At 39.8% G+C, this 26,415-nt stretch overlaps 1 protein-coding gene across 6 annotated transcripts in view; it reads right to left on the bottom strand.

The window, feature by feature from the left end:
- Positions 1 to 12,073: 12,073 nt before the first annotated feature.
- Taf1 (TATA-box binding protein associated factor 1) overlaps positions 12,074 to 26,415 on the bottom strand; it is a 75,635-nt gene continuing 61,293 nt past the window's right edge. For 4 of the 6 annotated variants that reach the window (XM_039099743.2, XM_063280029.1, XM_039099745.2 and 1 more), the window contains exons 33-38: positions 24,300 to 24,367; positions 23,701 to 23,817; positions 20,137 to 20,262; positions 18,963 to 19,119; positions 18,125 to 18,302; positions 12,075 to 13,856 (exon numbers count right to left, since the gene is read on the bottom strand). In XM_039099743.2, coding sequence (XP_038955671.1) covers positions 13,640 to 13,856; positions 18,125 to 18,302; positions 18,963 to 19,119; positions 20,137 to 20,262; positions 23,701 to 23,817; positions 24,300 to 24,367 — 863 coding nt within the window. In that variant the 3' untranslated portion in view covers positions 12,075 to 13,639. Of the gene's footprint in view, positions 13,857 to 18,124; positions 18,303 to 18,962; positions 19,120 to 20,136; positions 20,263 to 23,549; positions 23,556 to 23,700; positions 23,818 to 24,299; positions 24,368 to 24,712; positions 24,809 to 26,415 lie in introns of those variants that run through there. The other 2 variants (NM_001191723.1, XR_005497977.2) reach the window with 2 other exon arrangements.

Below are 26,415 nucleotides of genomic sequence, written 5' to 3'. Positions count from 1 at the left end.
GACAGATAGCTGAGGAATGGAACCCCAAGCAAACTGTTCAAGGTCATCAATAGTGAGAGCCACTCAGTTAGACAAAGACTGCAACATCTCACAAGCCTCACATTTCTAAGGCATTTGGATCTGGAATGTGGACTTTTGCTAAAATGTTTTCTTCCTTCTGGTCCAGAAAACACAGGAAGCTGGCATTTCCCTTCCAAGGCTGGAGGAGGTAGAAAGAATGGAAAGGGTACTTCAAGCAAGAAAAATGTGTTGGCCCAGTCTGCAAATTGCTTATGATTCTTAATCTAAAAATACAGGACTATTTAACTATGAATATGTGTATATCTGTTTTTATGTTCACCTAGAACATTAATTCTTGTTTGTTTGTTTGTTTGTTTGTTTTTTTGAGTCAGGGTTTCTTTGTATAACCTTGGCTGTCATGGAACTAGTTCTGTAGACCAGGTTGGCCTTGAACTCAGAGATCTACCTGCCTCTGTCTTCTGAAAACAGGGCATGAAGGCATTCACCACCACTGCTTGGCAGAACATTTGTTCTTCAAATTTGAACAATATTAAGACTTCTGAAGAAAAATTTCTCTTTGTAAAAATATTTTTTAATTGGGCTGGAAAGGTGGTTCAGCGGTTAAGAGCACTGGCAGCTCTTCCAGAGGTTTGGAGTTCAATTCCCAGCAACCACATGGTGGCTCATAACTATTTATAATGAGATCTGGTGCCCTCTTCTGGGGTACAGACACACATGCCGGCAGAAACCTGCATACATAATAAATACATGTTTAAAAAGAGGATGCACTTAGTCCTGCTGCACCTTGATGTACTAGGGTGGGTTGGGACTGGGTGGGGGTACTCCCCTTCTCCGAGGAAAAGGGGAGGGGTTGGGGAAGGGGTGTGAAAATGGGACTGAGAGAAGAGGGAAGGGGCTTCCATCAGGCTGTAAAGTGAATGAATAAGTTTATTTAACTTTAGTTAATTAATTAAATGATTAATTAATGAGAAAATGTTTTTAAAATATTGATTCATTTATTTTATGTATGTGAGTACACTATAGCTGTCTTCAGACACACCAGAAGAGGGCATCAGATCCCATGACAGATGGTTGTGAGCCACCGTGTGGTTGCTGGGAATTGAACTCAGGGCCTCTGGAAGAGCAGTCAGTGCTCCTAACTGCTTAGCCATCTCTTCAGCCCCAGGAAAAAATTTAAACCTTTATTTTTATTTTATATGATGGGTCTTTTTGCCTACATGTGTATCTGTACACCATGGGTTGAATTCTCTGGAAGTGGAGTTACAGACAATGTGAGCTGCCATTTCAGTGCTGGGAATTGAACCCAGCGCCTCTGGAAGAGCAACCAGTATTTTTAACCCCTGAGCCATCTTTTCCTGAAGAAGAATTTCTAGTAACTATTTTTTGTTTGAGACAGGGTCTCTGTGTGTAGCCCTGGCTATCCTAGAACTGTAGGTCAGGCTGGCCTCAAACTCACAACCGCCTATCTTGGCTTCCCAAATGCTAGGATTAAAGACATGCACCGTTATGTCCAGCAATTTTTCTACTTTTGACCACGTATTTACTTCTACTTTTTCAATATAGCTATTTCCTTCTCTTAGGAATCCTAATTTCATAAGAAGATAATACAAGAGCAGGCAATTTTGTCATCATCTATATGATATCCCCCTAGTCACTAAAATGTAAATTAATTCCACTTATTTTGCTATTTAACCACTTCTGAAACATGTTACAGGATTACTGTAAGTAATTACATATGAATCAAGTTGGGCTATGTTCTTTTTTTTTTTTTTTTGAGACAAGGTCTCACTGTAACCATGGCTGGTCACACACACACAGCATACATTCATACAGACACACGAATAAAAATAATAAATTTATTAAAATCTTTAATATTATGAACCAAGACACAAAGGCTTAAATCTTCAGTAAAATGCATCTTACAATTTAAAAGTTATGAGTCTATGGTGCTACAGACCTGGCTTGGTGGGTAAGTGCATACACTGCTCTTCTGAGGATCTCAGTTCAACTTTTTACACCCACATCAGGCACCTTATGACTTCCTGTAACTCCAGTTCCAGGGACATCTAGCACCCCAGGTGTCCACAGAGACACATACATATAAATAAAAATAAACAAAAAGGTACACAAAAATTATGATCTTACATTTTGTTTACTTACCAAAGGGACATTTTTCATCCCACAATGCTTTAGGGATTATCAGCAGCAGAATAACAGGTGTGCATGTTACCAACCACACTCCAAGCCCCCACACACACACTCATGTATCACATCAACTTATGCCCATTGTGATGCCTACTAGAGAAAGAGCAACTTCTCTACAAGATAGTGCTCACTTGGGCGTGCTGCTAAATCAGTTCAGCAAAGTTCTCGAATCACAGTCACCTGGAAGGACATGTTTGCCCAGCAAATGGGAGGCTCTGAGCGTCTGGAACACACAGATCACCACCGTTTTCCCAGACATTCTGACTCAGGAGCTAAATTGGTGACTATCAGTCTCAGTTTCTATCTCTCTGTCTCTCTGTCTCTGTCTCTGTCTCTGTCTCTCTCTCTCTGTGTGTGTGTGTGTGTGTGTGTGTGTGTGTGTGTGTGTGTGTGTGTGTGTTTCTTGAGACAGGGTTGTGTGTACTCCAGGCTAGACTCAAACTTATTGTCCGCCTCAGCCTCCCCAGTGCTGGGATTCCAGGCAGAATCAGTGTTTTTTGTTTGTTTGGTTTTTTTTTTTTTTTTTTAGCACAGAGATGAAGAGAGCTTAAGAAAAACAGCATAGGGGCTGGAGAGATGGCTCAGCGGTTAAGAGTACTGACTGCTCTTCCAGAGTTCAAATCCAGCAACCACATGGTGGCTCACAACCATCTTGAATGAGATCTAATGCCTTCTTCTGGTGTGTCTGAAGACAGTGACAGTGTACTTGTATATAATAAATTAATAAATCTTTAAAAAAAAAAGAAAAACAGCATAGATGTCTTTTACCTGCATGGTTAAAATTACCCAAAGATATTTTATATTATTTGAGGCGATTATGAAGGGTGTTGTTTCACTGATTTCTTTCTCAGTCTGATTGTCACTTGTATATAGGAGGGCTACCGATTTTTTTGGAGTTATTTTTGTATCCAGCTACTTTGCTTAACGTTTTTATCAGGTTTAGTAGTTCTCTGGTGGAATTTTTAGGGTCATTTATGTATACTATCATATCATCAGCAAATAAAGATACTTCAACATTTCCCCTTCCTATTTGTATCTCCTTGGTCTTCTTTAAGTTGTCTTATTGCTCTAGCTAAGACTTAAGTACGATTAGGTATGGGTAGAGTGGACAAGCTTGTCCTGTTCTTCACCTGGAGAACAACTGAGCAAAACTCATGAACCCACAGAGACTGAAGCAGCAAGCACAGGGCCCACACAGGTCTGCACTGGGCCCCCTGCATATATATATATATATATATATATATATATATATATATATATATATATTTAATTTTTAAAAGTGATTTCTTTTGGGATGGAAAGATTCTTTTTTTGTTGTTGTTTTTTGTTTTTTGTTTTTGTTTTTTTTGGAGCTGGGGACCGAGGAAAGATTCTTTTAAAAGAGAAAATAGGCTAAGGCTAAAGAGATGGCTCTGCAGTTAAGAACATTGACTGCTCTTCCAGAGGTCCTGAGTTCAATTTCCAGCAACCACATGGTGGCTCACAACCATCTGTAATGGGATCCAATGCCCTCTTCTGGTGTGTCTAAGACAGCTACAGCGTACTCATATATATTAAATAAATAATAAAAAACAAATAAAAATTATTTCTTTTTATTTTATGTACCCTGGTAACTGGTGTTTTGCCTGTATATACCCCTGTATGAGGGTGTTGGATCCCCTGAAACTGGAGTTACAGACAGCTGTGAGCTGCCATGTGGGTGTTGGAATTTGAACCTTGGTCCTCTGGAAGAGCAGTCAATGTTCTTAACTGCAGAGCCATGTCTTTAGCCTTAGCCTATTTTCTTAAAAAACAATTCTCTTTTAAAATGATATGTATGTGGGGGTGGGAAGTTATATGCAGGAAGGCACATGCCTGCAGAGCCAGAGTTACTTGGAGTTGTGAGCTGCCCCGCTGGGGAATCAAACTCTAGTCTTCTCCAAGAGCAAACTATTCTTTTAATCTAAGCCATTCTTCCAGCCCAACCACAGCCATTTCACATCAAATTGCCAACACAAGCTAAAGGTAACCTTTCCAGGTTCTATGCTACAGCTACTGGTTTACCCTTACTTTTAGGATAAAGACAAATCTTACTAGGATTCATAATGTCCAGGAAGCAGGGTTTGTTTCTAGTGAATACAATGTATGAATCTGTCTGTCTTGTCTGTTTCTCTCTCTGTCTCTGTCTCTGTCTCTGTCTCTCTCTGTCTCTGTCTCTGTCTCTCTCTCTGTCTCTCTCTCTGTCTCTGTCTCTGTCTCTCTCTCTCTCACACACATACATACATACATACATACATACATACATACATACATAAAAAAGTAATCCTCCAATCCAAGGCTAATTATTTCTCCTTGTGAAAACATAAATGAGTTTCCTTATTTGCAAAATGGAAATAGTTATTTTCATAAAAAAGTTCACTAATAAGTGGATAATAGCTCCCCACCAAAGGACAGAATACCCAAGATACAGACCACTGAACTCAAAAAGGTCAACAAGCTGATGGGCCCAAGTGAGGATACCTCAGTCCCACTTGGAAAGGAGAAGAAAGCAACCACAAGTGGGGGGAGGAGGGACCTTCGAGGGAAAGGGGATAGGGGGGAGAGGGGAACATGATCTGGTATTGGGGGGGACTGAAGGCCTGAGGGCCAGCAGAAAGAATGGAAACAGGTGACCTCAGGAGGAAGGAGGTTAGGAAGACCCTCTAGAATGTACCAGGGACCTGGAAAGTGAGAGACTCTCAGGACTCAAAGCAGGGGACCCTAGATGAAAGGCCCTCAGTGGGGAGAAGGAACTTGTTGAGCCTAACTCCAGCAGAAAGATTGGGCATCAAGTGAGAGATGGGATTGCTATCCCACAGCCATAGCTCTGACCCATAATTCTTCCTGTCTGAAGGAAATGTAGGGATGGAAATGGAGAAGAGCCTGAGGAAAAGAAGGTCCAGCGACAGGCCCAAAGGGGGATCCAGCTCAAGGGAAGGCCCCAAAACCTGACACCATTACTAAAGCTATGGGGCGCTCCAAAAAGGGACCTATCATACTACCTACCAAAAGATGCAACACGCAGCTGAAAGAGTCAGATGCAGATATGTGCACCCAACCAATGAACAGAAGCTGCTGACCCCTCTGGTTGAATTAGGGGAAAAGCAGGCAGAAGCTAGGGAGGAGGCCAACCCTGTAGGAGGACCAGCAGTCTCAATTAACCTGGACCCTCGAGATCTCTCAGACACTGGATCACCAACCATGCCTGGTGCATGCACACACCAGCTGAGATGAGGCCCCCACCACATATACAGCAGGACTCCTTGGTCTGGGTTCAGTCAGAGAAGATGCACCTGAGCTTCAAGAGACTGGAGGCCCCAGGAAGTTTAGAGGTCTGGTGGGGTAGGTAGGGTGGGGACACACTTATGGAGATGGGGCGGGGGAGAGAGGGGACAGGAAGGAGGTATGGGATGTGGAACTCTTGCGGGGTGGACCAGCAGTGGAATAAAATCTGGAGGGTAAAAAAAAAAAACAGTTCAGGATTGGGTTAGATCAAGTAAACACACCCAAACCAAGCTCCTAGAAATGATACTGCCATCTGGTTTCTGTACTCACAATTCCAAAGAAACTGCTTTCCCTAGGCTCTTCCATTTCCACATCCAAATCATAACTTTCAGGCCTTATGTGACTGGCCATTCATAAGTATCAGAAGCTGCGAACCATCTATCCTTTGAAAGACTCTTCCTTTGGCTTCCCTCAAAACAGTGAATCTTCATTTACACATACTTCTCTGGCCAGTTCCGAAAGTATTCTTTTCATTGCTTATCATAATTTCAAAAGTTGTTTTCCTAGCAGTGGAGAGATGAGATGCAGAGCTTCACATATACTAGGGCATGCATTCTATGGATGGCCATTGGGCTATACCAGTCCTACACCTTCTAATTGTAAAAAGTACTTTGATTTTGCCCAAGTTAATGCATATAGGCCAATGACAGCTATGCCGCAAAACATTAGCTGACCATTAACCTAACACCTTCATTCCCCTCACTTTCACAACACTTTGGACCCGTGTGATAGAAGAGACTCCTGCAGGTTGTCCTTTCATACATACACACGTGTGTAAATATCACAGTGCATATATATATATATATATATATATATATATATATATATATATATATATGTGTGTGTGTGTGTGTGTGTGTGTGTGTGTGTGTGTGTGTGTGTACATAAAACATACAAAATTATTTTTAAGAACGTTTGAGACAGGGAATTGCTAATATAACCCAGGGTAGCCTCAAAACTGCCATCAGTCTCAGAGATGGCTCAGGGGTTAAGAGAACTTATTGTTCTTGCAGAGGAGTTTGACTTGCTTCTAGCCATCCATAATTCCAGTTACAGGGGATCTTATGCCTTCTTCTGCCCATTGCAGGTTCACTTTCATACATAAAGACAAAATATTCATATATAAAAAATAAAATAAAATTGGTGCACTCTTTTAGTTCCAGCACTCAGGAAGCAGAGTCAGGACATCTCTGTGAGTTTGAAGTCAGCCTGGTCTGCATAGTGAGTTCTGGGAGAGCCAGTAGCCAGAGCTATATAGTGAGACCTTATCTCAAAAAAAAAAAAAAAAAAGAGGCAAAACCAAAGATGAATGTGATGTTCTTGCCCCAGACTGCCTTCCAAGTGGAGGTTCTTCACCAACCATCTCTTACGACCAGGAGGACCTTACACTATTTTTTTGACAGAGTCTCTCACTATGTAGCCCTGCCTGGTATTGGACTGAGAAAACTGCCTGCCTCTGTCTCTCCCTCTGCCTCCTGGGCACTGGGATCAAAGATGTGCACCACCTAGCCTGGTACACAATGTATTTTCTACTTCTATACTTTGACAACTGTCTTGCTAAGAACCTCTGGAGAGAAAAAAAAGCACAAATAAATTGTTATCATTTAAAATGAACACTGAGCTGACCCTGGTGGCAAATACCTGTAATCTTAGCACTTAGAAAGCTGGGGCAGGAAGGTAATTGAGTTTGAGGCTAGCCTTGGCTACTTAGTTTGCTCCAGGATAGCCCAGGACTATAAACAGAGTTCCTATCTCTCCTCAAGCCCAAAGATACCAAAATAAAATGAAACAGTACTTCTCTTGTATATCAAATGCCCATTGACTTTGTGATGGAGCTCTAGCCAGCTCTAGCTCCCCTATCCTCAGTGGTCATTTAAAAATATCAAGAAAACCAGGAAGATTGCAAGATGCTTCAGTGGCTAAAACACTTAAGGAGCAAACTGGATAGCCTGAGTTTATTCTCTATAACCCACATCAAGGTGGAAGGCAAGAAACAATTCTTTCCATAAAGTTGTTCTCTGACCTTTGCATAAGTGTGATATGTGTTCACATGTACAAATATCACACACACACACACACACACACACACACACACACACACACACACTATTGCTGAGTATGATGGCACATTTCTTTAATCCTAGTACTCTAGAGGCAGAGGCAGGTAGATCAGAGTTCAAGGGTAGTCTGGTTTACAGAGAAAGTTCTAGGACAGCCAGGGCTACATAGAGAAACCCTGTCTCAAAACAAAAACAAACATACAAACCAAAACCAAAACTAAACCAACCAACCAACCAACTACAAGAGAGAACAAGCCAGCCTGGATTACCCAGAAATAAATTAGTCTTAACAGACACAACAGGACTGAGCAGATAGTTCTGGCAGTACCTACCTTGTCATCCTGAGGACCTGAGTTTTGATGCCCAGAACCATATTTATCTCACTGGTGTTCTCTTTCTTTCTTTTTTAAAAAAATTGGTTATTTTATTTATTTACATTTCAAATGTTGTCCCCCTTTTCAGTTTCCCCTCTGTAAACCCCCTATCCTATCCCCATCCCCCTGCCTCTATAAAGGGTGCTCCCCACCCACCCACCCAGTCCCACCTCACCACCCTAGCATCTCTATGCTGGGACAACAAGCCTCCACAGGACTAAGGGCCTGATAAGGCCAGATAAGGCAATCCTCTGCTACATATGCAACTGGAACCATGGGTCTATCCATGTGTACTGTCTGGGTGGTGGTTTAGTCCAGTTAGTTGATATTGTTCTTCCTATGGGGTTTCAAACCCCTTCAGCTTCTTCAGTCCTTCCCTGAATATGCATGCATGCCACACCATGTATGTGGAGGTCAAAGGACAACTTTGGGGAGCACTTTTCTCCTACCATTTAGGTGTCAGAGATTGAATTTAGGTCTTTAGGCTTGGCAGGCCCCAGAACCCAGGTAAAAAGCCAGGCATAAGTGGTGCATATCTTTAACCAAGGTGATGGTGGAAAATAGGGTAGAGACAGGAAGATCTTTGGAGTTTTCTGGCCAGCTAGTCTAGCCAAATCAGTGAGCCTCCATTTCACCAAGATACCTTGTCTCAAAAAAAAAAAATAATGTTGGAGCATGATTAGGTAAAGATATCAGACATCAATCTCTGGCCTCCACACAGATTTATACTTTCAAGTACATATAACAAACACACACCAAATTAAAACTAAAACTGAAAAGTTTAGAGTCAAGAATGAACCCTGCCCATTCCATCTCAATCTGAGGTGTCAGCAGTTCAAAGGGCATATTGCTCAATCGTTTTCTACTCTATAAATACATGAGCATAGACTAATATCCTCCTTTGCTCCTTAAATGAAATCAAACCCTATTTTATGATTTATTTTTTCAAGGATCTTTCCATACTAGCACATCATATGTTTTCCTTACTAACAGCTGTGTAGTTTTCCATTGAATGGACATCTTATTATTCAATCCCACTTGCTAATGATAGACACTTTATTTACTTAAAAAAAAAAAAAGACTCTTTCTGGAAACCAGATCACTAGCTATCGTTTAGAGAAGCTTCCTCCTATAGCAGATGAGAATAGAGACCCACACCCAGACATGACATCACACACACACACACACACACACACACACACACACACACACACACACTTTGGAACACACAACTCTAAATAGGATGTCACCATCAAATCTGTCCCCTCAGAGCCTCAGAACTTAGGTATCCCTAAGTAAGAGGAGGGGAAAGAGTGTAAGTGTCAGAGAGAATAGAGGACACCAGGAAAACAAAGACCTCTAAAACAACAGCTCGGATGAACACACAGAGACTGAAGTACTATGCATAGGGCCTGCATACCAGGCCTTTTGTGTATATATTATGGTTTCCAGCTTTGTGATTTTTATGGGACTCATGAGTGTGTGAATGAGTGGGTCTCTGATTCTCATGGCTTCTCTTGGGGGACCTTTCCTTCTGTTGATTTGCCTTATCCAGGCAAATGATTGATGTAGTTTTTTCCCCCTCTTATTACATTTTATTTTGTTTTGTTATCTCCTAGAAGCCTGGTTTTTTCTAATGACACAAAGTGTGTAAATCCAGATGGGAAGGGAAGTGGAGAGGAACTGGGAGAAGAAACCATAGTCAGGACATATTGTTTGAGAAAAAGAATCTATTTTTAATAAAAGGGAAAATTTTTTCTAAAAGAAGAATTAAAAAATAAAGAGGCCATTTTGCTTTAAAGTATTTTTTTATTTTGTAAGTGTGCACCTGAGTGTAGGTACTCAAAGTTTCAGAAGGGTCCCAAGAATCAAATTCGGGTCCTCTTCAAAAGCAGTGCATACTCTTCAGCGCTGAACCACCTCTCCAGTCCCCAAAGGCATCTTAGCTTGTTTCTAGTTTCTCGGTGTTTCTCTAAAGACTCAACACATCAGATTCCCACACTATTTTCACCTTTGTCACAAAGACAACCTTACCTATTTCAGAGCAAAAGGCCTCTCTGTATAAGGGAATTTTTCCTATTATAGCTATCACCCCTTTCTATTTACACAAGTCTTTCTAACAAATAATCCTTCAGTCTTCTAACCCTTACTATATGGTATTCCCCTCTAGGTCTATGTAAGCCTACTTAATTGCCTTCCATTTTGACTTTCTTTCAGAACTTCTCATCCTCCTGATCCAAGAGCCAGGATTACGGCCATGTGCCATCACTTTATTTGGTGCTGGAGATTGAAGCCAGGGCTTTGTCTTTTCCAGGCAATCACTTTATCAAATGAACCCCAATCCTAACTAGATTGTTTGCCTTTTGAGACATGTTCTAATTCTAGCTCCTGCTGGCACGGTATGAATAAGGCTCTTAAAAGTTCCTTTCTGGGGTTGGGGATTTAGCTCAGTGGTAGAGCGCTTGCCTAGCAAGTGCAAGGCCCTGGGTTCGGTCCCCAGCTCCGAAAAAAAAGAAAAAAAAAAAAGAAAGAAAAAGTTCCTTTCTTGGTTGAGACATCAGACTTTTCAGGTTTTCTATTTCTGACATTACCTAAATTCTGGTTTTCACCAAGAATCTGTCTTCCATCTTATTCTATGTTTCCCAGTTTTGTCTACTGTCTACATAGCATAAATCCTAAGCTTTTTACATGCATATATGTTAAACTCATCTGCTTCTGACTGAAACTGAAGAGCCACTTCTCAGTGACTAGAAACTCCTAAGTCAGAAACACAGGTTCCACTCTCTTTATTTCCCATTATCCAGTCATTAAGACAAAAGTCTTATTTTATCCCTACTACCAATGATTCAGTCACGGCTTAGACCTTAATCATCTACCATCTGGCTCCCCTTCTCTCTATCCAGAATCATACAGAATGATTACTCTAAAATAACCATTTGACCCTAAAGCTGGCAATCTTTTTTTTTTGTTTTTTTTTTTGGTTCTTTTTTTCGGAGCTGGGGACCGAACCCAGGGCCTTGCGCTTCCTAGGTAAGCGCTCTACCACTGAGCTAAATCCCCAGCCCCGCTGGCAATCTTAATACCATAACTGGAACCTGTCATTTCATGTCCCCAAACATTTGCTCAGCCTAGAGTGTTCTCTCACTTGTGGCCCCTATGGCTAACCACTAAACTCCTGCCTACTCTTTTTTTTTTTAAGATTTATTTATTTTATGTATACAAGTACACTGTAGCTGTCTTCAGACCAGAAGAGGGCATCGGATCCCATTACAGATGGTTGTGAGCCACCATGTGGTTGCTGGGATTTGAACTCAGGACCTCTGGAAGAGTAGTCAGTGCTCTTAACCACTGGGCCATCTCTCCAGCCCTCCTGCCTACTCTTTAACTGTTTTTTTTTTCCTAAGTTAGGGTCTTGTAGTCCAGGCTGACCTCAATTCAGAAGCATCCTTTGCCTCAGCCTCCCAAGCATTGGGATTACAGGTGTAACCACCATGCCTGGCTTTATGATCTAGCTTTTTAGTCTTCTCTGTGGAGCATTCCTGTACATACTTGGCAAGCAGAGTTCAGTCTTCTCGTTGTAAATGTTTTTCCCCTCAAGGACCACTTTTTAATACACCGGTATTTACAAGTCTCTTATTCTAGATCTCAAGATCCTTGCAATCAGAAACTACATATTCTCTATTAGTTTTTAACTCAAGTGGTAAAATCAAAAGAGGCCATGAATTTGAGAGAGGGGAGATTGGGAAGGATTGGAGGGAGGAGATGGAGTGAAAAATTATGTAATTATATTTTAATGAAAAATAAAATAAATATGGACAATATAAAAATAAATATCATGTACCTATTTAATCTCCCAAGTTAAAATTCTAGAAACCCATTCTAGTCCTCCTTTGGAGTCTCAAGTGCCATCGCTTCTCGGCCTTTTGGCTAAGATCAAGTGTGGAGTCTCAAGTGCCAATTGGTTATGAAGTCCTGTTGCTCACACCTCTTTCTGAAGATGTCTCAAAGCCACTCCCCTTTTCTCCATTCCAGTGGCACCATCAAACTTTAGGTTCCACTCCCCTTAGTTTGAACTACATTTGCTCTCCACTCAAAATAACTCTCCATTGAATCTCTGTTAAATTAAAGTTTTATTTAAAAAAAAATACACATTATAAAATTGAGATACAGAAATAAAAGCGTAACACTTACCTACTGTATATAAACTAAATAAACCACCTCCTCTCTATTCCCATCCTTCAGAGGTTATCATTGCTAATACTTTAATGTATATTCTTTCATATCTTTTTGAAAACTTTGCACATACAAGTATATATAAACATATCATATACATCCAGTTTTTGAGTCTTACATAAACTGAATCATACATGTCTATTATTTGACTCAATTTCTGTCTTCATTCAACATTCTGAAAACTTCTTAAACAAATCTAATCCTCGAGACTTTATATTCTTAAATATAACATTTACTCACTGTTATCTATCTCTCTCTTTTGATTTTCTGAGACAGGGTTTCTTTTTTACAGCCCTGGCTGTCCTGGAACTCACTCTGCAGACCAGGCTGGCCTCGAACTCAAGAGATTCACCTGCCTCTGCCTCTGCCTCCCGAGTGCTGGGATTAAAGGTGTGCGCCACCACGCCTAGCTCAAATGCAAAGCTCTTGAAGATATGCTTCCTGTCCGTCTTTCAGTGTCATGTCTAGTCACTTCAGCATCCTTTCTGAAACAAGGCAGGTACAAACAAGGAACACGTTCTGTCATATCTAGACTGTGAACTGTTAACACCCTGCCTGAACTTTTTGAGATAGTACTTATCTACGACTTCTCAACAGTCAGCTTTCAGGCGGCCTCTGGAAGACTTCTCTGCTTTCCAAACATGACCTCTTCTAATTCTTTTCTTTGTACTTTACACCTAGTTTCTTAATTGTACTTACATTCTATGATTTATTAACATGGCTTGAATTCCAGTCTCACTGCCCCAACTTGATGGCAAGCTCTTATTTAACCTTTGCACTCCAAGGATATGATAGAGTGCTTAGCATGAGTCAGGTACACAGTAACATATTTGTTGGGATTTTGTGATTTTTAAGACCATCTACTGAGTAGCTACTTTGCATAAAACCATATCCTAAGCATAAAAAAGAAACAAAAGACAGTCATTGCCCTAAGGAACCGTTTTCCTATAATTTTTTCTAGGATGGGAGAGAGCACGTTTACATGGATACATAGGCTGTTTCACAGATTTATAGCTACATCCCTGTAATCTATTTAGCAACAAGGCATTGTCCATCCAAGTAAGTAATACATGAACAATCAGTTTGTTCGAGAGGATTACATTTTAAGTGTGACACAGAGCCAGCCCATCAGGACCTAATTCTCTAAACCAGCAGAAGGGTTTTCGTCTATTCTAGTCTACCAATTAGAAAATAAAATGGTGGCATGTTTATACACCAAAAACAATAAATGCCATTAAAGGAGTATAATGAGGAAGAGGGAGTCTGCTCTCTCTTAGGGAAAAGAACTTGCTACTCTATGATCTAGAGAAATAATTACTATTTTACTTATTACTAAAACTGAGGTGTTAATCTAGTGATATCATTATTAGCTACTATATACACATAAACAAGCTGGGGGAAAGGTAACAGGCCTAGGCTGATTGAAGAGGCTTAAAGGAAGCCTCATTCATCAGAGTCCAAGTCACTGTCTCCAGCAATGGAGTGGAGATCCTCACTGTCCTCCTCGTCCTCTGAGAGTTGGACCTGGCTTAGAACGCTGGGCCCAGAGCGCTGCTCTTCCTCATCTTCTTCCTCCTCTGATACCTCATACCCACCGATGCTGCTGAAGCTTGTATCCTGGGTGTTCGACTTGGGATCAGGCTCCTCATAGCTCCCATAACTGAGAAGAGAAACAACATTTCTCAAGCTTGGGCACCACCCCCTAGCCAATCATTTGCATGCTTTATACTGTCAAGGGATCAGTCCATCTCACCTCCCCTGGACACAAACAGGCTGTTAACTGTTTCATGTGCCCCTAAGAAAAATGATCCCATTCAAAAACATCAACTTGTCAACTTCATATACACGAGAACCTGAAACTGACCAATACTCACTACTGACTAACATGACCATACACACTGTCAAGCCCCACTCTTTCATTGTATTTAGTTTCACTCATTTATGTATCCAAAATTAGTTAACAGTCCTGAATAATTTCTCTAACATACAGTGTCTCTATTACTTCCTTTCTATTCCTGCTTTGTTTATTGTCACTTAGTCCTGTGTGTTTAAGGTGCCTGGCTGGCACTACTGAAAAGTCTTCAGGGCTCTAGGATTGAGTTCCTTCAACTAATTCTTCACATTTCTGCAAGTGTATTCTATTTTCTGTTTATCCTAATTTTATTTCACAAAAACCCACAAATGACATTTGCTATTAAAAAAATTACAACATACACTAGAAAAAAAGGAGGGAGGAGATTAGCAGTATCTTTACAGAGATTAGCAGAGATAATGTTCTTTTTTTTTTTTAAGATTTATTTATTTACTTCATGTATGTGGGTACACTGTCGCTGACTTCAGACACACTTAGAAGAGGGCATTGGGTCCCATTACAGATGGTTGTGAGCCACCATGTGGTTGCTGGGGATTGAACTCAGGACCTCTGGAAGAGCAGTCAGTGCTCTTAACCACTAAGCCATCTCTCCATCCCCCAGAGATAATATTCTTATATATGACTTTTTTCTATGCATTTTAGATACTTAAATATTTTATATTTAGAAAAATACAATGCTTTGGGCTGGAGAGATGGCTTAGCGGTTAAGAGCACTGACTGCAGCATTGACTGCTCTTCGAGAGGTCTTGAGCTCAAATCCCAGCAACCACATGGTGGTTCACAACCATCTGTAATGGGATCTGATGCCCTCTTCTGGTGTGTCTGAAGACAGCTACAGTGTACTTATATATAATGGATAAATCTTTTTTTTAAAAAAAATACGCTTGCCAGGAGTAGTGGCACATGCCTTTGATCTCAACCCTTGGGAAGTAGAAGCAGGCAATCTCCACGTTTGAGACTAGCCTAGTCTACATAGCAAGTTCCAGGACAGCCTGGATTACAGAGAAATCTGTCTTAAAAGAAATAAGTCAATTAACTTAAACATTAAAAAAAACTGAAAAAGATGTTTGTTCCTCAGAAATGTGCTTTTTTTCCAATAATGACTACAATGACTATTCTTCTGTGTCAATACAAGTCTCCAGCATAATTCTCTGGGTAGTTTTTGTAGCCAGAGTCTCACTATTCAGTTCAGGCTAGCCTTAAATTTGCGATCCTCCTATTTCATCCTCCTAAGTGCAGGGTTTACAATGTGCCAGACTTAACAGCTGTATGATATTCTGGTATATGGCTATAACATGATTTATTTAATAGTCTCTCACTTGTATGTAGACCAGGTTGCCCCAGGCTCCCTAGAGTGCTGGGGTAAACGGTATGCATTATCACATCTGGCTACTCAAACATCTTAATAAAAGACTTCTCATAGGAAAACTTCCTAGATGAAGAACTTTAGAACCAATGGGAATACAGATTTAAATTTTTTTTTACTTAGAGTGACATAATTGTTATACTTCACTCTCACCTACCCTATCTGTTTACATTTATTACTAGCCATTTAGGAATGTCGTTTTTCCTCAAACCCTTTCCCCAAATCATCACAAACCTGTTAAGTAAGAAAGTATATCACATTGTTTATCATACTTCTAAAATACAGTTATTGACCATTTGAACTTGTGAATTTCTTAGTTCACATCTTTTATCCTTTGTTCTTTTTTTAAAAAGATTTTACTTATTTTAGGTAAGCACACTGTAGCTATCATCAGACACACCAGAAAGAGGGCATCAGATCCCATTACAGATGGTTGTGAACTACCATGTGGTTGCTGGGAATTGAACTCAGGACCTCTGGAGGAGCAGACAGTGCTCTTAACCACTGAGCCATCTCCCCAGCCCGTATCCTTTGTTCTTTAGGGCATAAAATACTTTTCTAAAACACAAAGTAGATCATACACTATTCCCATTTAATACCTGCCCACCCCACATTTGTGTCCTTCATAACTTGGTCTTACCTACTTCTTTAAAAACTTAAAAGAACCTTATTTAAGATATTCTTTGTGGTTTTTTTTTTTTTTTTTCGGAGCTGGGGACCGAACCCAGGGCCTTGCGCTTCCTAGGCAAGCGCTCTACCACTGAGCTAAATCCCCAACCCCTATTTAAGATATTCTTAACTACTTCTTTAATAATTTCTACTACATAGATCAATCAAAAGCTCTAGTCTACTTATATTCTTTAAAACTGTCCCATAGTGGCTCACGGAAACTGAACTGGCAATCAGGGAGCCTGCATGGGACTGACCAAGCTAGGCCCTCTGCACATGTTACAGTTGTGTAACTTGGTTTTCAAGTTGAGATCCTAACGGCAGTAGCAGAGCCTGTCTCTGACTCTTGTTGCCTGCCTTTGGGACACTTTCCTCCTACTGCCTGCCTTGCCTAGCCTCAATAGCAGAGGATGTGTCTAGTTTTACTGCAACTTCATAAGCCAGGCTGGTTGACACCCCTGGGAGACTTCCTCTTTTCTAAAGGGAAAGGGAGGAGGAGCAGATGCAGGGAAGGGAGGTGAAGGAAAAGACTGGGAGGAAAGGAGGAAGAGGAAATGGTGGTCAGGATGGGAAGAAAATAAATAAATAAATTTTAGTAAGTGTCTCATGTCTCTGGGTTTTTACAATGCTGTTCCAAGTCTCTGGGATACTGTATGTTTCTTACCCTATAAACCTACTACTTATATTTGATTCAGTTTCCTTCTCTTATCAGCTTCCTTCCCCACCCTTCTCCTCCCTGTGGTTACCTGTCATGTCTTTCATGTTCCACTGCCTGCTAACCTGTTTCATAATTCCTGAGAGGCAGTGAGTGCTCCTTAAAGGAATCCTGTATCTTACTTGTGTTTTCACTTAGGACAAAATACTTGCAGAATAAAAAAATAAAGATTTCTACCTACTTGCTGGATTTCATATGTAGTAAATCCAACATGTTTGAAACGAAAATCATGTTCCTATCCTGTTTTTCTTCTTTCTTCAATGAAATTCTCGTTATTAGATTTAATCCCCAAATTCAACTGAATGCTGCTGTTATCTGTCCCTACTGCCCTTAAAAGTTATCTAGCACACATATTTGATATTACTTTCTCTTCCTCGTATTTTTTTCCAGTATCTCATATAGTTCTAGCTGGCTTTGAACTCACCTTATAGCTGAGGATTACCTCCACCTTGAAAGTATGCATAGGAACACATCACCACACCCATATCTTCTGTATTTTTTTCCTAGATAGGATCTTAATACATAGCCCAGATTTGTGGTTTTCTTCTCTCCCCACTCTCCACCTCTCTCTCGGGTGGGGTAGGGCTCAGAGTTTTACTGCCTGGACCTCACTGTGTAGACCATGCTGGCCTTGAATTCAGAGATCCACTGTCTCTTTTTAGGCATGCAGCACCTCACCTGGCTAGCCTTAAACTCAGGATACTCCTACTCATACCTTCTTAAGAACTGAGATTACAGAAGTGTGCCAGCATACCTAACAACTTCCTTTTCTTGAAAGTATTAACTCCTAATAGAACAAAATAAAAGTGCCTTGGGATGTTACTTATCGTCCTCCATAATATAGTCTGTTCCTATTTCAAAAGTCTTATTCTTCAACCACTCCCTTTACTCATGTTGTTATTTTTATGCCTCTGACATACTATTTCATCAATAAAGACCTCCTTGCTGCCATTGTAAATGCTTAGCAGACTCCTATCCATCCTGTAAAGCATAGTTCAAATACTTCTACATGAAATTGACCGATTACTTAAAAGTCACAGTAAGACACCCCCTTTTGGGGATACCCCAGCACTTTATACTTACTTATGGTTCGGTACTTAGAACATCATATCTACAATGATTTGTGTCAATCTTCCCACTAGAAGAGCTCCTCAAGAGGAGGTTATGTCTTATTCCTCTGTGTATCCCCAGAGGCTAGACAATGCTTGGCCCAAGTAGAGGTGCTCAGGAAATGTTTGACAGATGAAAGCTATCTGATGCTAGCCCCTTGTTACCACAGCCTCAGAGCATATTGCTGCCCATTACCTGATGTTGCTATCCTCCAAACCACGGGAAGCCTCCCCACCATCTCCCTCATAGGACATCATGCTTTCTTCATTTTCCATGCCCATCCTTGTATTCTCTTGAAGCATGCGGGGCTGTTTGGGTCTTATGCTGCCAGATTCCACATCAGAGTCACTTCCACTTTCACTTAGCTGAATAGCTGTAAAAGCACAGATTGTGTTTCATTAAGAGATAAGCTTGATGGACTAGGATTATGGCTCAGTGCTACAGTGTTTGCTTAGCATACAGGAGACAGTATATTCAAAATAACAAAACAAGAATGAGAGAAAGAAAAAGTAATTTTTGTCATAATTAGCATCTTCAGTCTAGTATTCCAAAAGTAGTCTACACAGACTTCATTTGTGCCTATAGTCCTCACATCTAAGGCATCTCTTTTAACTACCAAAGGTCAACAGTGGTAGTAAGATCTATTGTTTAGAAACTGAATTCAAGCAACTTATTTCCTCTCAGTCTAATGTACCTGTTTTCTATCATTGCCAATACTTTTAGTTTACCATTTCTATTATTTTGCTTAATTTTCCTTTCCTGCTCCCAAACACAACCCTTCAAAGGTGCTACTTGGGCATTGCCTTTTCTGCTATTATCTTTATGCCTGTGTTCATCCTCACTTCTCCTAAGGCTAATTGACATGATCATCCTCTAAGTGTATGTTCAGTACTCTCAGGTCCACTAATAGGACTCTAATATAAGAGATAGATTTTTTTATAATAGCACATAGTAAGTAGCAAAGAGGCTACCACTCAGTCCTGAGGTACAACAGTGAACTATATAACAACAGAACCAAAGGAGGAAGACTCACCAGAGAAAGGGTTATCTCCTTCTTCATCACTCCCAGCATCTTCTTCATCATCTTCACCTTCAGACATAAGCAAATCCTCATACAGGACACTGGCTTGGGGCTGTTGTACAGTTCCTTCCTCTTCATCTGCAAGATCACCATCTCCGTCTCCACCTTCCTAAACAAGTCCAGGTGGCCGTCAATCACTGACCGAGAGACCAGAACACTTTCCCCCACATCCCATTTGCTGCCACACAAGAAATTAATTATAGTGGATAGCTTTGTTTAGCTTATTTCAAGGATTCAAGTTAGACTGAGGCTCAGTATCAGGAGACTCTATGATATCACCTTGGGATTTGATCTGCCCTGCACTACTGGGGCTCCTATCATATAAATGTGCAATGTAACCATAAGCTGTCTGTATGCATATTCACTTGAGCTGGAGTCTTAGGTTTCCTATCCCCCTCCTCCTCATACCCTTCAATATCTACACCAGAGTATTCCTCACCCAGCTTACCTCGCCAAGTCTGCCAAGTCTGAGTAAGGAACACAAACAGCACATCATTGAGGGATGTGCCTGTAGGAGCTAACCAAGGATTCTTTACCTTGGGCAGATGCTCTTCCTTGATATCCCAGCCAACCGCACTGCTAGTGGAAGCTGTTTACACAGCGCGAGGCATGTGTATTTTTCCCAGTCATTCTTTGGAAGACAGGGCAAGAAAACCCAAAGAACAGGGAAGTTTTTGGTCCACTCTTAACTGTTATCAGAAGGGAATGTTTCCTTTCTAACCCAAACTTTTGAGATAGAAAATTCTTCTGGGTTTTGTTCTCTCTTGTGAAACCTTGAGAATAGCATTAGATGTGGATTATATTTTGATGCCTCTGGCAAAGGCCAATTAAAATTACACATGTTTTAAATTTGGTTTATAACATAAAATACATAAAATACTACCCCAATTGGTGTGAACTCTGTCTCTGAATGTAGCTGGTCTTCCTAGTCAGTCACTTTCTAGGCTGTTCTGATGCCTCAGATACTTTCCCTGAAGGTCTGTTGTGTTTCAATCTGCCAACCATTCACCAGACAGCACATTTCAAACCTTGTTTTCAGGGCCAAAGGATCCATAGGATCACTCCATCCCTGCACATTCAGTCACCAGGCAGACCTCCAATCTCACAAAGAAGAATAACATTCTACCTGTGTTAGCTGCTTTTCTGAAGTAGCACTGGGAATATCCAAGACAGACAGATTGCTCTCATCTTGATACACCGAAGCATCTCGAGAAACACTGAGGGATGTGCTGTTATCATATAAATCAGGAGGCTGTAGCATAAAACATACAACTTAGCTTCTACCAAGGAAAGCAGCTAGAAGAATACAAAGAATTCTTCTTTATAAAATTCACTGAAGAAAAAGGACATGCAAAACAACCCAGTTAAAGAGGAACCACAGCCTGGTACAGCTTTGTATACAAATTTTTAGAATCCTTCAAATAACATTTACTCTAGCAGACGGGCATCTATTGTATATGTTCAAAAACTAAAGCAGAAATGCATAAAATGTAGGGACGTTTATGTATTAACAATCTTTCTAGTCAGTAACCTACTTTTTTCTTCTAAGCCTTGCCTTGCTGTTTTTAAGCTCAGGGATATTAGTAATAGTTTTACTGACTTAGAGACATGAAAGGAAACTGGATACAGGAATTAAATTTCAAAAAGAGCACGGAATGGTTTGATAGTTCATAAGCTTGAGGATGATACTTCAAAGCAAAATGGCATGGTTAAAAAAAAAAAAACATGGGCTTTGGAGTAAACAGCCCTGGGACAGAGTCTTGGCTCTACCATCATTAACCACCCTGTTTTCCTCAACTGTAAAACATGGATGATAAATCTACCTCACGGGGTTGTTGTGAGAATTTAGAGCTTGTGTACTCAATATATAGTATTCAATAAATGATAGCTCCTTTCCCTCTTACCATCCCTGAAAAGAGCAGGAATTTAGCAAATGGATTCAACTTAATAAGAGAGACTAGATAAAATATTCACAAAGTAAATATGATGAGAAAATAACATTCATTAATTTCACTTTTAAAGTATATTTACAGACATAAATACACATATCACAGATATGAAAGCTCAAAATATTCAGAAGTTGATGTTATGAAAATGGAATTGATAAGTAATACTTATTTGTATCTTTCAATAATTTTTAAAAAATGATTTCATTTCTTCATTTTAAAAATTATGTGGGGGCTGGGGATTTAGCTCAGTGGTAGAGCGCTTACCTAGGAAGCGCAAGGCCCTGGGTTCGATCCCCAGCTCCGAAAAAAAGAACCAAAAAAAAAAAAAAATTATGTGGCTGGGTGGTGATGGTGCCTGCCTTTAAATCCCAGCACCTGGGAAGCACAGGTGGGCAGATACCTGTGAGTCCAAGGCCAGTCTGGTCTACAGCCAAGACTATAGAGAGAAACCCTCTATATATACACAACAACGAAATATATATACATTCATATATATGTCTGAGTGTGGGCTTGTGCATGTGAGTACAGTGTCTGTAGAGGCCAGAAGGTGTCAGAACCACTGGAGCTGAAGTTAAAACAGCAAGTCACAGAACGTGTGTGTTAGAAACCAAAGTCAGGTCCTCTGAAAGAGCAGCGAGCACTCTTAACTGCTGAGCCATCTCTCTAGCCCTATCTTCTAATTCTCCCCAATAATGATATTTCTTTCATCAATACAAAACTTGCTTATGAGCAAGGAATAGTGGCAAAAGCCTATAGCCCCAGCACCAGGAAAGTTCAATCAGGAACATCACAGTCTAGACCACAAAGCCAGATCCTGTCTCAAAGAAACAAGTACATACCCGTATAAGTATTGTAAACAAGCAAGCAAACAAGATTGACTGAGATTTGATTTTCCATAATAGAAGCAAAATAGATTTCAAAATATTACATTACAAATAAACTTTCTGCAAATTTTGAAACGTATGAAAATAAAGAGCATTGTGGGAAACTGTAAAATGATTCCAAAGTATTAAACTCAATGCAAGTTTCAGTATAAGTATCCAGATGCAAATACATTACTGACTATCACAATTTGGAAGTTGAAAATGATGTGATTAATGCTGTGCTTCTATACAATCAAAACTGTATTATGACAGGTTAATCTAATACAGATACTTTCTAATAATGTTTTGATTTTTCATATTAATGAGTTTGGATGGTCACACACATGGGGATCTATCTTCCTTGAGTTAACAGGCAATGACTCTGGCTATCTTAAAATTTATACACATAAATGAAGGGAAAGATGAGAGTGTGAACTGAAAAGAATGAAGCAGTACAACCCATACCATACTCTCCAAAGGAAACTCACTAAGTATACCAAAGCAGCTACTGCTCAGGAAGGACACTTTGATTCATCAATAGCCTAGGTTTATGACTGTCTAAGACCCGAAAAAAGACATACTAATTGGTGGTTAGATTCTGCTAGAGAATGATAGCTAGTATCCAAGCTTTAACTTACCAGAAAGTACCTTGTGGACACTGAGTCTATTAGCAAACAAGGCCTTCCTGGGCAATATCACTCACCCAAGCCCCCTTGACCCAATCTGCCCATACAACTCCAAGAGCCTTTCCTTGTTCTGGACCTTGAAGAAGTATCTGAGGGTTCTTTATACCTGGCCCCTCAGTAACCTATGTTTTGGGATGAAAGAAAGAGTAAAAGATAGATAGAGAAAGTGTACCAATAAGAAAGACAGCAAAATCCAACAGAGATCATGTATGGTGCATATAAGTTTGAAGTGAAACCTGAGAAGAATGAAAAGTAACCCTATAGAATTGGAAGGAATTCTGCATTAAAGCATTCAGTTAAATTTGAAAAAGCCTCTGGAACTTTACCAAAAAAAATCCTTCATATATACAAGGAAACAAATATTTACCAAATGCCTATAGTGTGCCATACAAATTAACCCATTTAATGTTGGAAAGCATGTCTTAGAGAAATGGAAATAGAAATGTTAATTTCCCAATATCACGAAACTAGATTCTAGCAGAGCTAAGACTCACACTCAGACCTGTTTTACATCAAACCTCATGTTCTTTCTGTTCCACCACTGTGTCTCCAATATAGACCAAGGACCTGTTAATATTCTACTTCAAGTCTATTTTCAAATATGCCAACTTTCTAAGACTAGAGGAAATAATCAGCAGATTCAGTTAGACCAGAAAGAACTAAAAATTCCTTATTCATCCTTCTTTCTAGTCTTTTAACATATAAACTTAAAACAGTCTTCATGTAGTAGGAAAGGAATTAACCCTGGAAATTAAGTGATAAAAGCTATACTGACATACTGCTAAAATAATGGGTAATCAGATATCTAGAAGGCACGAGAACAATTGGCCCCTATCTGTTAACTGAGCAGCCTGCATTCTAGGATGTCCTAGAACCCCAAAATTTACCAACAAAACAACTAGAGACCTAGAGGATGTCTCTGGCTATAGTAGTCAGGAATCTGGTATTCTCACACACTATAAACAACCACCCAACTCATTCATCCCATAGTTGCCTCTTCTGGATTCAACAAGGCCACAAAGACCCATGGCCCTCACTCACCTTAGCCTTTGAGAAGACAAGAAAGCACACGAAAGGCATATGAAGAGGAAGGACAGAGAAGAATGGTATCTCAGTAAACAGATCTGTTAACATGCTCCCAATTTCCCAAACCATAAGACGATCATAAGAAGCTCCTAATCCTTCGGCTTACCTGAGGGGTATAAGGTCCTGGAGTCATTGGGTCTAGACTTTCTAATTCTGCTTCCTCCAGAGCTGCTTCTTTAGCTGTACAAATATCTTTCTCAAGTTGAGTCAAATGTTCATCATACTGGCAAACAAATGAAATTAATGAATTCATTCAACATTTAGGTAATGCGCATGCAAAAATAAAACACACACACAAAAATTCCTGTCTTCGAAGCTGGAGAGATAGATGGCTCAGTGGTTAAGAGCACTGGCAGCTCTTCCAGAGGTCCTGAATTCAACTGCCAGCAACCACATGGTGGCTCACAACCATCTGTAATGGGATCTGATGCCCTCTTCTGGTGTACATGAAGATAAGAGCACTCATATACAAAAAAAAAAAAAAAAAAAACCCATAAATACATTTTTAGAAAATTGCAGTCTTCATAGTATTTCTATTCTAAGAGCAGAACACAGCTGATAACCTAAAGAAAGCAGAGAAAGAAATAATGGAATGAGGGTAGAAGGTGGAATATTATATTTGAAAGTAAATAGGGTAGTGAGGTAAAGTTTCAAACTCAAGGACACAACAAAGGTTTCAGGAGCTAGATCTTCACTACCACCTACCTCAGTTAATGTCTGGTGACAAACGTTCACAATCTCCTGAGCAGTCTTAGTATACTGACTCTCAGGCCCTACAAAAGAAGTAAAATGCCATTACCTTTGTAACTTCAAGAATTTTGCATTTCTCCAACATACTGATTTAATAAATCCACTGCAATTTATTTATTAAAATAATCATTAAAGTTTGTTTGTTTGTTTGTTTATTAAGGAGTTTCTTTGTATAGCCCTCGCTGTCCTGGAACTAGTTATGTAGATTAGGCTGGTCTTGAACTCACAGACATCTGCCTACCTCTGCCTTCTGAGTGCAGTGATTAAAACTGTTAAAAAACCCACCACCTTGCTAAAGTTTTTTTTTTTTTTTATGTTATGTTTGTGGATGTTTTACCCATGTGTATTTCTGCACACCCTATACATACCTGGTGCCCAAAGAGGGCAGAAGAGGCTGTTGGACTGGAGTTACAAATAAATGATTTGGGCTGCCATGTACATGCTGGGAAGCCAACCCAGGTCCTCTGGAAGAGTAACCAGTGCTCTTAATAATTGAACAATCACTCTAGCCTCATACATTGCAATTTAAAAACAAAATCCTTGATAATTTTTTTTACCCAATAATATGTATCATTATTCAAGATTCAGAAAACCTATGTTTAATCCTTAAACTTCTGCTTAACTTTTTTAAATGAAAATTTTTGTTTGAATTTTGTATTTTTTTTTCCTTTTTAAAGGCATGGTCTCATTATATAGTCCTGGCTGTCCTGGAAATCATTATGTAGAGCAAGCTGGCCTCAACCTCAGAGACCCACCTGCCTCTGCCACCACACTTAGCTTTAAGTGGAAAAACTTCAAACATACAAAATCAGACTAATTAGTACTCCAATTAGCCTAATTAGTCAGTCTTAACAATTATCAACACATGGCTAGTCTTGTTTCACTTATATTTTAATTTTTCAGACTCTCCTCAAATCATTTTGGATATAAGATCTCATTATGTGTTGTTCTACACTGGCTTCAAACACATGATCCCTTGGCCTCTGCCTCCTGAGTGCTGGGATTATAGGCATCCACCACTCTATCTCTACACAATAAGTTCTAAGCTACGCTTAGAGACCCTACCCAAAATAAACAAAGGAGAGTCCTTATGTAAACTATAGTTGCAGGTGATATGGAGTGTCAATGGAGGTTCATCTATGAATAGAATAGTACCAGTTTGGTATAAGGGAGTAGGGAGTATATTGGACCTCTGTAACTTCAATTTTGCCATAAACCGGAACTACCCTAAAATATAAAGACTACTTACAAAATAAGAACTACTTTTCAAGCCAAACTCTATCAAATCTAAAATAATAATCCCTTGAGCCAGGTGTGTTGGCACATGTTTTTAATTCCAGAGAAAGAGACAGGTGAATCTCTGTAAATCCAAGGCCAGCTTGGCTTACACAGTTCCAGGCCCGCCAGATCTACATACTAAAGACATTGTCACAGTAAAGAATGAATGAATGAATGAATGAATTCTTAAGATAAATGAAGAGCTAGTCAATGTTCAAATTACAGGTCCACAGCACTATGACTAGTTGATGTTTTCCTAGCAATTGAACCCAGAGCTTTATGTATGCTAGGCACTCTACAAACTAAGATTCATCTTCAGCTCCTATATGCATTTTCCTATAGTAACTAATATCTCAATGAAAACTTTTTAAAAAACTAATGCACAACATGTACTACAAGAGTTCAGATAAAAACCCAATGGTTGATGTTTCGTAAAATTTAAGATAGGCTAATGGTCAGGCATTGTGGCACATGCCTTTAATCCAAGAACTCGGGAGGCAGAGGCAGGAAGATATATAGTGTGTTCCAGGCAATCCAAAACTGCACAGTGAGGCCATGTTTAATAAAAACAACAAAAATTAAGATATGGCAAGAGAGAGAATCTACAGGTCTATTAAAACAGAGTTGCTACTAGCCACAAGAACACCCTGATTTACTCTTTCCTGACTCCTATTTAACCATTGTCCATTTCCATTTTCCTAAGTACAAATGTTTTAGAAACAGCAGCTTCTCTTTTTATCTTTAATTTATTGTTTTAAGACAGGGTCTCTGTATGTAGCCCAGGTTGGCCTTG

Source organism: Rattus norvegicus, chromosome X (genome assembly GCF_036323735.1).
Source record: "Rattus norvegicus strain BN/NHsdMcwi chromosome X, GRCr8, whole genome shotgun sequence".
Lineage (NCBI taxonomy): Eukaryota > Metazoa > Chordata > Mammalia > Rodentia > Muridae > Rattus > Rattus norvegicus.
The sequence above is the reverse complement of the archived record's forward strand: the minus strand, read 5'-3'. Positions and strand labels throughout refer to the sequence as shown.